Source organism: Sciurus vulgaris (genome assembly GCF_902686455.1).
Source record: "Sciurus vulgaris genome assembly, chromosome: 11".
Taxonomy (NCBI): domain Eukaryota; kingdom Metazoa; phylum Chordata; class Mammalia; order Rodentia; family Sciuridae; genus Sciurus; species Sciurus vulgaris.
In genome coordinates, this window is record NC_136472.1 from 119,543,983 (window position 1) to 119,556,411 (window position 12,429).

General features: G+C 34.0%; 1 protein-coding gene across 1 annotated transcript; it reads right to left on the reverse strand.

Annotated features, from left to right (window-relative positions):
- Positions 1-563: 563 nt before the first annotated feature.
- Positions 564-1,499, reverse strand: LOC306640335 (olfactory receptor 8G5-like; the record flags this gene model as incomplete). The annotated part of the gene is made up of 1 exon (XM_079104534.1): positions 564-1,499. One exon carries the CDS (start codon positions 1,497-1,499, stop codon positions 564-566), a length of 936 nt encoding a protein of 311 aa, XP_078960660.1.
- Positions 1,500-12,429: the final 10,930 nt, after the last annotated feature.

The following is a 12,429-nucleotide window of genomic DNA, read 5'->3' on the forward strand; positions in this document are numbered from 1 at the left end:
TAATAAAACAGGGTATATTAGATTGGGCATAATCACAGTAGGTACCTGGGTCTGTAATTCATATTTTAATGTCTGATTAGGTTTTTTTAAAGAAAATGAAGAAAAATCCTCATAGAGAACACATGAAGTAGGATATGAAGGAAAAAGACGTTTAGAATACATGCAAAAGCTGAAGATTACAGACGTGATATTGATATGATTTATGTCACTTTTTGGGTGTATAAAGGAAAGATTGGTAATCAGTGCTGGAAGATGGCATTTTAATTAAGTTGAGGATTGTTTTGCATCAAACACATGGGAAAATGGAGAGGGTAATGGAGATGGCAAAGGTGGTTTCATATATTCATGTCATTTATATTTCTTCTAATCTGTATCTCAGTGACACTTAGGAGAGAAAAATCTAAAGATAAATAACATTAATAAGGTTACAGGAAAAGAAATAATGCTCATAGAATCTCACTAGCTGAGGAAAAATAATGATGGATAGACTAAGATGAAATGTATCAATTTATACAAGGTTATAACCCAAGACTTAGATACAATATTCTTAATGTTACTTCTTCTCACAGAAATTTTCTTTTCTCTAGCACTTTCTTCAGGGCAACATTCACATCTTTATTCCTCAAGCTGTAGATTAGAGGGTTCAGCATGGGCACAATGATGGTGTAAAACACAGAGGACACTTTCCCTTGGTCCATGGAGCTGACTGACGAGGGCTGCAGGTACATGAACGCAGCAGATCCATAGAAGAGAGCAACAGCTGAGATGTGGGAGCTGCAGGTGCTGAAGGCTTTGGCTCTGCCCTCAGTGGAGTGAATGCGCAGGATGCTGGCAATGATGAGGATGTAGGAGCTAAGGATGGTCATGCTGGGCGCAAGGATATTAATTCCACTAAAGACTAGAATTAGTAATTCATTAACGTACGTGCTAGAACAGGAGAGTTTTAGGATGGATATAAGATCACAGAAATAATGGTCGATCACATTCAATTTACAAAAATGAATTCTAACCATGCAGCTTGTATGAACTGATGCACAAACTACTCCCATAATATATACCACCAAAATAAGGGAAAAGCAGGTCTGAGAGGACATGATGACATGGTAAATCAGTGGGCTACAGATGGCCACATAGCGGTCATAGGCCATTGCAGCCAACATGTAACACTCTGAAATAGCAAAAAGAAGGAAGAAGTAGAGCTGAGTCATGCATCCAGGGTAGGAGATGGTGTTCTTCTCTGTCACAAAGTTAGCCAGCATTTTGGGAGTGATCACAGTGGAGTGGCACAAATCGATCAATGACAGACTGCTGACAAAGTAGTACATGGGGGTGTGCAGGTGAGAGCTGAGCCCAATCAGTGTGATCATGCCCAGGTTCCCCAGCACTGTGAGCACATAGATTCCCAGGAAGAGGAGGAAGAGGGGCAGCTGGAGCTCTGCTTTGTCAGTTAACCCAGCCAGGATGAACTCAGTCACTGTGGAGTGGTTTCCTGTTGCCATGTCCTCTGTTTGATTTCTGAAGGGGAGAGAAAAATGTGGTAGAGGGACTTGATTGCTAGTCTCTTTGTTCAGGAGAGTACCCCCTTGATTTCTATATGATCTTTTCACTCTGAATGAATTTATTTCAGTAAACTTTGTTACCAATTCAATGTTTTTAACTTTCTTTCAACCTAATGATTTTATATTAGACATTGAACTTTTAGTCTATAATAATTGAAAACCTTCCAAATATCTAATTCCTGTTTTGAACATTTCAGTGGTTTCAAGTCAATATTTCTAGATTGAGACTTACAAGCATAAATGTTCAGAAAAGTCACTGTGAATGAGTGACACTGGCAGAGTGACAATTTGAAAAGAGAAAGCCCTGCCTGATGGCAGTAACATTTAATATCCTAAAACTAATTTCTAGCAGGAGTGAAGTGATACCTTGTCAGAGTTTTCAATTTTTTATATATTATCAATGAATAAGATTTCCACACAAAATCTTAAGTTTTTCAAATATATTAAGATGAAGCATGATCTACAAAATCCATTGTGTAAATCACCAAGTGGAATGGCCCACAGTTACCTACTTGGTGATTCATGGACCAGGTACCTTTGTCTTCCTTTGAGGGAAGCAAATGACTAGAGGTCATCTAGTCCTGTGTTCATATGGTTACCCCATCACTTACTAACTGACACCCTTGAGCAAGTAAGATGATGCCTTTATACTATGGATTTCAAATCTGTAAGAGAAAACAATATTACCTACCTCATAATAAAACTGGTGGAGACTTTTCAATCTACTAATTGGAAACTATAGGATAATTGCTGATTTCAAATTATAGAAGCAGCTACTTCTAAATCTTATTTTTCTCCTTCCTAGTCCTTCAATTTCTGTGAAGTAGAAGGAAGTACCAAGCAGGGAAACACAATTCAGAATCATAAAATTACAAATTTGATTCTCTTTCTTCTTGAATGGTAAATAGGTGATTTAAACTGTTAGAAATACTGAGGTGCCACAAGAAATGAGTGGGTGGGCAAGGCAAACTTACTCCTGCCAGAAAGGTGTGCTACCAGAACCTGGCTAGCAAGCGTGACTGGGTGGGCAGTCCATCTGCTCATGTCCCCAACTCAGTGCTGCGCCTCAGTGTAACTGGAGGTTACAGTCTATTCAATTGGCTAATTTTAGCAAAGTCTCATAAACAACAGTTCAATTGTATTTTATCAACATTAAAAATAAAATTATAGATATTGACAAGAAAATGAAAAAGGCTCAAGTACATATGTTTGGAAAGGACTTTTACCTAAAATATGTAAAAAATATATATCATTTTTACTATGAAGATATTTTAGCCAGTTTTTTCATTGCTGCAAACAAGAAACCTAACAAGAACAATTAGAAAAGAAAAAAGTTCATTAGGGGGCTCACAGTTTCAGAGGTCTCAGTCCATAGACAGCTAACTCCATTACTCTGAGCCTCTGGCAGAACATCAGTGTGAAAGGGTATGGAAGAGGAAAGCAGCTCAGGACAACACAATCAGCAAGCAGAGAGATCTCAGCTCAATAGGAACAAAATCTGTACCCAAAGGTACGTCCCCAGGGACCAACCTCCTCAAGTCACACCCTACCTGCCTACAGTAACCACCCAGTTAATCTCTATCTGGGCATTAATGCACCGATTAGGTTCAGGCTCTTATATAACCCAATCATTTTACCTCTACACCTTCTTGCATTGTCGTGCATGTTAGTTTTTGGGGTGAGGCATCTCACATCTAAACCATAACAGAAGACAACCAAATATTAAAAACAAGTGAAATATGAATAGACTCAGGAAAATACCTATGACTGGATAATCAGAATGTAAAAATACATTCATTGTACTTCATCATCAATGAAATAAAATTAACACCATCATAAAACATCACTACATCCACATCAAAATGGAAATCATCAAGAAACAAAATGAAACAAAACGAAATAAACTGGAGCAATTGTGCTTTTTTACACAAAGAGAGTAAAACCATTCAACTGTTTTGGGAAAGAGTTTGGCATATTCTTGTTTATTTAAAAAGAAAGCAATTAATCTAACAACTCTGCTTCTCAGTGCTTGAGAAATATGCAAACAATTGTCTACTCAACGACTTGAACAAATAGTGCTTGACAATTTTGTCCTACCAACCAAAACTTAGCAACAACCTAAATGTTCATTCAGGATGTACTGATGGATGAATTATGATATATTTATAGAATGGAATATTACTAGACATAAAAAGCATTATTACTCAGCATTAAAAAGGTACAAACCACAAATAAAGGCAATAAAATGAATTGCAATAACATTACGTTTGTCTTTGGGAATGGATTTCAAAACTAGATACCAAATTAATACAAGTATTCACTGGTGTAACACACTAGACCTGTGTCTTTCTGTGTGCAAAATTTTAATAATGTATTGAATTTATTTAATAAATATCACTTCTTCAGATTTTATCCTTCTTCTCAACTTTCCTAAGTTGAAATTTTAATAAAATCATTTACCTTAAAATTTATCCAAAGTAATGCATGTTTTTCACAATGATCTTTTTTAACATTTAGAAAAGAATTTGTAGACTACTCAGTGATTCCTATTTCTTCTTTCTGAAACAAGTAAGCTAAGGTTCTTTTATTTTTGCCTTGATGAAAGCTTGTAAATTTTACTAATCAATGAAAATAAATTAACTTTTTGCAATACTAATTTTATGACTTATATTTTTATTTAAATCATTTAAAATTTCTTAATTATTTTATCCTCTGTATATTTTAACTATGAGTTACTCTCAAAGCCTCACTTTAGCAGTATCTCATGAATTTTAATACATCAATCTTATGACTTCATCGCTTTAAAATATTCTATGTGTTCTGTTTAATTTTTCATTTTTCCATAAATTGAACAGACATAAATTTTTATAGATGCTTAAAATTTTTATCCTATTTCTTTTTAAAAATGTCTTTCTTAATTTCATTTTTGTCACTGAATATACTCTGAATTATATGTTATTGTAAATTGCTGAGATTTTATAATACATAATATCATCAGTTTTTAAAACACTCTCAATGGAATTTTAAAATAATCTGTTGTCTGGTCGTGAGGACTCACTGTATACATATTTCAATTAACTCTGATTCACTAATCATGTTGTTGTGATATTTCAAGTTCAAGCTTTATATCCTTTCTCCCTGAATTGTCCCCAAGTAGCATCCACATATAGAATCAGTAAATACCCACCTTTGTAGTATCTAACTTGTCTCAATTCAGGGAATTTTATGTTAAAACAAATATTTCAGTTACTTACAACTGATTTGACATAAACAGAGTTCTTTGTTCCATAAAGGCAGGTGGCACAGGCTCCCATGACTGTGGATAAGGTTGGGTTATGGGACTGATTGCTTTACACACAGATGTAAACTTCTTTGTGCACAATGACTATTATCCAAGGGGGTTCTCCATATGGTTCATCATTACAGTCAGGGATTGTAGGAAGATTGTAGTTTTAACTAAAAATGATGACTATAAAAATGTAAATGTGGATATAAATAAGAGCAGAAGTTCCTGAATCATTTTCCTTTGTTCTTGCCCTGTTCTCCAGACAACTTAATCTCTCTGTAGAACAGCACAAGTAAACATTTTCTTTTCAGTTGTCTTGAAAGTTTTATATCCATAGTTCTAGAAAATTGCTTATATCAGTACTTCTAGAATTAATTACTATGAATATCATATCACTATTCCACATCACATGTGAGGTTACCTTAGTTTAATTGGTACCATCTTCTTTTCTCATTCTAATAATTGACAGTTGAATTCTATTCCAAACATGTCCTTAGTAGCTTCTGGAACTTTGTAAATATCCTCAAAATTCTATTTATCAACTTTCAAAATTCTCTTAACACAGGTAGAGAGATTCTGTTTGTTTTATTTCTTTAAAACAGGCTTGCTATCTTTGTACCAGACTTAGTAAATCAGCATCTTTAAGGATAATATTTAGACATTTTAACTCTCCAAAAATAAAATAAAATAAATGAAACTATCGACTCAATTATAATAACCACTTAATTTGGGAAATAGTTGGAAAAAAAAACAATAAAATTAGCAAGGAAAATATTCATTAACTTCTAAACAGTTTAAAAATAATATTTCACATACAAGATATCTGTGTTGAGTTCAATTAATATGGAAACATAAAGACAATTTCTTCTTAAGTTAATGAAGTTCATAGAATAACAAGTATTGAATAAAGCAATTAGAAATTTAGATTTCATTTATAAAAGTATAACTTCAAGACCACAATGGATTATCTACATTATTCTAATGAATTATTATGCAGTAACCCCAATAAGAATTATACCAGCTTCCCAGCTCATATGCCAGGGAATTGGAATATCACCAATGGCTCATAATGGTGCTGAATAGATGGCTCTTCACCTCTGAGGCCATGGGGAGATGACTACCAGAGCCTCGTGGTTGGTCGTCATCTGCCACAAGCTATGTCACTATCTACCCCACATTTGCAGTGGGACATATATAACCATTGTCTATGTGTACATGAGATTAGCAAGTACTACTGAGCCTAGAACATTACTTTTGAGCTATGTGTTTTCTATGGGTGTCCATTCTAAGGAGGGATACTGAGAAGATAAGAGACATGGGCCACAAAGAACTTGGAAGATAATGAGATAATTCCCATGCATATTCACAAGTTTTAAAGGAATCCAAAGGGAAGAGAGTTTTTTGGTGCATAGTGTTGGAAAAATGTAAGGATATACCTTTTAATCAATGTAAGTAAATTAATCTAACAATTTGATATCTTAAAAGGGAATGTGCTATGTATTTCTGTCAATAAATGTATTCAGTCATAAACTTGATGGAGATCTACTGTCAAAAAAAAAAGCTGAGAGAAAAAAGACTTTGTGTAATCCTCTTTGTGACCCATGCATTTGACTTTTTTTCAGTAATTATGTCATATTTATCCAGTTATCTATATTTAATTTACCATTCCTTCTACTTGAAATAGTTTTACCAATCACATTCTCTCTGTTGTCTGTTAAATATTTATTTTCTTTTACATATCACCTAAAATTGTAGTCACCATAGAACCAATCTTCAATTTCTTGTCATTAATCAGGTTTTCCTACAAAATGCTCAGAATGTCATAATTTCTAAACATGTATTTATTTATTTTTTAAATAGATAGGGTCTCACTGTTACACAAGATGCTCCAACTCATGGACTCAAGTGATTCTCCCACCTCAGCCTCCCAAGAGCTGGGACTACTGGTGTGACACCATGCCCAGCCCTAAAGAGCACATTTTTTAAAACTCCAAACTAAATAATAAGCTGGATGAGGATTCAGAGTAATCTCCTTCATATCCCCAGTAACTAACACACATCTGGCACATCATAGGAAGTTTAAAGAGCATTTTATGAATAAATGAATGATTAAATTAACAAATTTTAGTATTGAGGAATATTTTCCTGAACTTTCACAGTACTTACTCCCAGACCAAGGGGTTTCCAAGAAGAGGTGAATGAACACACTCACCTCTCTTCTGCCTGAAACCTCAATGTCAACTTCTATTTTCAATGTCCTCTTTGACATGGAGGAGAAGGGCACTCGGCTGGTGTTTGGCATCTCAAACACCCAATATGGTGCAGTCTTCAGTAATGAGAGGGCAGAGCCTAGGCCTCCATCTCAGATATTCTGACGCTTGTCCACAACACCAATCAGCATCTCCAAGTTTAACTTTTCAGTTTGTGCTTCCTGTTTCAGACTGGTCAACTTCCTCACCTTTCACAGACTCCTGAGCACTTCTGGTTGCTGTGCCAGGAAGCTTTGACCAGTTAACAAACATCATGGAGACAAATACTCTCCAAGGTTTTTCATTGCTCTGAGTACAAGCCCCTGAGAAAAGAAGCAATTACCACTGACATTTCCCCATTGTCTAATTTCTGCTCAAGTAGATTCCTGTCAACTCTAAACATACTAATTAGTAATAAAGATTGTAGCATAAGGATCAGCTAAGGACTTTGTCAAAATGCCATTCAGATCCAGATACCTAAATGGGGTTTGAAAGCTTTGTTTCTTACAAGATCCTAGACAATATGAGTGGTTCACAGTGCACAATGTGATTAGTAGATTTTCGTGAACCAAGGCATAACCTGATATGTTATATGTTACTCATAGTAAGTTAGCAACTTCAAAATAAATATGAAGTCACTGCATTGCAGACCTTATGAGTATTATCAACAACTTTTGCAGGAGCAGGGGATTACTTTCTGTTGTTTTAATTTGAAGAATCACAGCAAATTAATAGAATAGCTTAAATTTAACTCATGGGTTCCACCACTAGGGCCAGGGTAGCAGAGGACTAAGAATGATCTATATTAGTTGTACTTCATGGTTAAGTGATAATGATCAGAGTTATTCAAATTCCTAATCTATGAAAAGGTTGGGCAAGAAAAATGTGTCTTCTTATGCTGATCACTCTGCTTTCTTTTCAATAATTTGCATTTCATATGTTTCACTCTAAAAGCTGATGGTTACAGATATTCTGATTAGTTAAGCTCATACAAAATACAATTGGAAATTTCAATCAAGTATATAATAATAAAATAATGATGTGACATTTCATTCCTAAGTCTAGATCTCAGTCAACCTCATATTTACTATGTGAGTAGGAAAATCACTTCAACTCTCCAAATCTCTACAAAAGAGAGATGTAAATATGTAAATATCATTGCCTTATGAGTACTAAATAGCATTAAGTCTGCAAGGTACCTAATCCAGTTTCTGCCTCTTGGTAAGAACATTGTAAATGTTACAGTTGTTTCACTGTGTTTCATAACTCCTGTCTCGTAACAGTGGTGATAATTGTTTTTCTCAGCATATCTTCTCCATGGCTCTTTTCTACATTAATACATGTTTCAACAGAGAAATTCAGAATGAATTTACTAAGTATAAGACTTTTAAAATCATTTAAATTTTCATGATTTCCAAGTAAAGATAAAGCTAATTTTTGTGTCTTTGTAAGATTTTTATAATGTTACAACCAACCCCTTTTATCTTTATTGTCCCTTTGATATCTTAACAAGTATCAGGCCTTTTGGCTCCTAAATGGGCTTTTGGAAGACTCTTGGCTTCAACTCATCATCTTCCTGCAACTTTTCTCTTTATCCAACCCTTCTATTGTATGAAACCCTATTTAATAGTTAAGGCAAATTCATTACCCATTTAATGGAGCTTTTTTTTCTAAATGCCCATGAGTACATCTCTGAAGTTTTGCTTAGCACTAGTTAATTCTGCATTATCATGCACTATTTAGTATTTTTTAATACCAGAATATAAACTTGATCTACTGCCTACCAATAGTGTATAGCATACAAAGTGTCCAGAAATTTGTGGTAAATGGCATTTTTGGTAGAAGTTTTGAGAAAAGGTATTAAGAAAGCAAGCATATTTCAATGTCTGAATTTAACTGAGTAAGCAAAGCAGTGCTTATCAAATTCAATATTTCACTACATACTAGAATGTAAGGTAACCTCCACTTCTTTCTGAGTATGAATATTGCATTGGAGACAGGTAAAGATGTGCTAACAGCCATATGAACCACTATGTGCACAGGGAAAGAGAGACACAGAGGATTCTAAGGTTTCGAAAGTCAAGGTCTGAAATTCAGGCAAATCTCATTTCTTTCCAGAGTTCAGCAGAGTTAGCTTGTTTTGAAGGAAAAAATGCTTCTGATAATACTGTTGGGCAGTACTGAATGCTAACATTGCAGGCTTCTCTCTTTGAAGAAGTTATAGTCTAAAAGGTTCTTTTAACAATTATTTGAGTTACTTTTTCTCATCTCTGATGAATCCAAAACCCAAGAACCACTACCCTTTGCACAGTTTGTCGGATATGAAATAAATACATTCTAAGATAGTAAGGGCCTGATTAGGAACAATAATGGTAATAATTTCCTGCCAGAATTATACCACAAAGCTATTAAATCATGCAAAAGAAGTAATTATAAATTTCTTTTATTGGTTTCCCAGTATTTCATATTTCACATAGCTATAAGTGATTTGTGTTGCAGACCAGGGACCAAAACCTTGAATTCAAAATTGCTGGTATTTCAGAGTGATTCATATTCAGCCAATAGAAAATTCAGAATTTCAAGATAGATACACATCCTCATAAAACAAGTAAATCAAATCCAAAAGCACATTAAAAAATCGTTCAACCTAGATGCCCTTCAATAGATAAATAAATTAAGAAACTATAGTATACATATGTGATGAAATATTACTCAATTTTAAAAGAGAATAAAATTATAGTATTTGCAGGTAAATGGATGGAGTTGGAGAATATCATGCTAAGTAAAATAAACCAATTCAAGAAACCAAAGGCCAAATGTTTTCTCTGATAAGTGGATGCTGATCCATAATGGAGGGGGGGTGGGCGGTGAATGGAGAAACTTGGGATTGGAGAGAGGGGAGTTGGGGGGAGGGAAGGGGGGAGAGGAATGGAAAAGATGGTGGAATGAGATTGACATCATTACCCTAGGTACTTGTATGATCATACAAATGGTATGACTCTATATCACATACGGTCAGAGAAATGAATGGTACTGCTCCATTCATGTACAATGAATCAAAATGCATTCTGTCATGTATAACTAATTAAAACAAATTAAAAAATTGTTCACCAAGATTAAGTGGGATTCATTCCACAGATTCAGAGAGTGTAATATTTGCAAATCAATAAATGTCTTATACCACATCAAAAGAATAAAGAACAAAACCTGTATGATCACCTCAATAGATGCAGAATAGTATTTGATAAAAGTTAACATTTTATTTTCAGAAGAAAAATGTTGAATAAATTAAAAATTGAGGTAAGATATTCAATATAATTAAAGCAACAGAAGTCATAAGCCAACAGCTAATAATGTACTGAACAAAAAAGTGAGAAACTTCTCTATAATATCTGAAACAAGTAAAGGAAATGTTTCCAACACTTTCAGTCAACATGGTAGTGGAAGTCTTAAAACAATCAACAAAGAGAAAGAAATAAAGATCATAAATAATGTAATAAGTCAAATTGCTGCAATTTACTAATGACATGATATTATATGGAAAAGATACCAAACCACCAATCAAAAATCTATTAGAAGGGGTTTTCAAGATGGCAGAATAGAGGAGTTCACTTTCCTGGAAGCTTAATGGCATGGAACCAAGAAAGCAAATTGGCAGTTTCTCCACAAGTGAGGTATTGGAGACCCTCAGGGACGCTGTAATTTCACAGCGTAGAAACTCTACTGCCTCAGCTCCATATTAGATGGGAAGACACACAAACAACATGAAAAAGCAAGGGAACAAATCACCCCCAAAAAACCAAGATACTCTAATAACTATCCATCAACACCACAGTTGAGAAAATGTCAGAGAAGGAGTTTAGAATGTACATAGTTAAATTGGTCAGCAAAGTAATGAAGAGTATAAAGAATGAAATCAGAGAGAAAATATAGGAAATAAGAGATCACATTAACAAAGAGGCAGAAATTCTGGAAAAAACAAGCAGATACCCTCAAACTGAAGGAAACAATAAACTAAATTAAAAATTCAATAGAAAGCATCACAAACAGACTAGACCACTTGGAAGACAGAAACCCAGGCAAGGAAGACAAAATATATAATCTTGAAAATAGAATTGATCACAAAGAGAAGATGTTACGACAATAAACAGAACTTCCAAGAATTATGGGATAACATGAAAAGACCAAATTTAAAATTTATTGGTATAGATGAAGCTGAGATACAAACCAAAGGAATGCACAATCTTTTCAATGAAATAATATCAAAAATACACCAGACCTAAAGAATTAAATGGAAACTCAAATACAAGAGTCTTAAGTACCCCAAATGTACAAAATTACAACAGACCCACATGAACAGATATTGTAATGAAAATGCCTAACATACAAAACAAAAATATAATTTTAAAGGTTGCAAGAGAAAAACATCAGATTACATACAGGAGGAAACCAATTCAGGTCTCAGCTGATTTCTCAACCCAAACCTTCAAAACTAGGAGATCCTGGAAGAACATATATCAGACTCTGAAAAAAAATGGATGATAAACAAAAATGTAAAACATTCACAACTAGAAAACCTGCACTACAGAACATTCCCAATGAAATATACCATGAAGATAAAATTTTAAAAAGTGAAAACCAGCAAAAGTAGGAACTACACTAAAGGAATAGACTACCAAAGGAGAAATTAACTCAAATTAAAGACTAGAAATAAAGCAAAATGACTAAAAATACAAAGCATATATCAATAATAACCTTGAATGTTAATGGCTTAAACTCATCAATAAAAAGACATAGATAGGCAGATTGGATTAAAATCAAGATCCAAAAATATGCTGTCTCTAACAGAATCACCTCATAGGCAAAGATATTCACAGACTGAAGGTGAAAGGATGAGAAAAAAAATATATTACTCAAATGGATTGCATAAACAAGTAAGGGTTTCTATCCTCTTATCAGATAAAGTGAATTTCAAGTCAAAGTTAACTTCAAAGGACAAAGAAGGACATTTCATATTGCTTAAGGGAATTTACGTCAGTAAGAAATAACAATTGTAAGTATTTATGCCCCAAACAAAGGAGCATCTACATAATCAAACAAACGTTTCTCAATTTCAAAAATCAAATAGACCAAACACAATAATACTGGGTGACTTTAATACACTGCTCTCACAATTGGATAGATTCTCCAAACAAAATCTAAACAAAGAAACTATAGAACTAAATGATGCAGTCAATAATTTAGGCTTAACAGACATGTATAGAATATTTCATTCACCAATGAGCAAATATACTTTCTTATCAGTAGCATATGGATCCTTCTCTAAAATAGACCA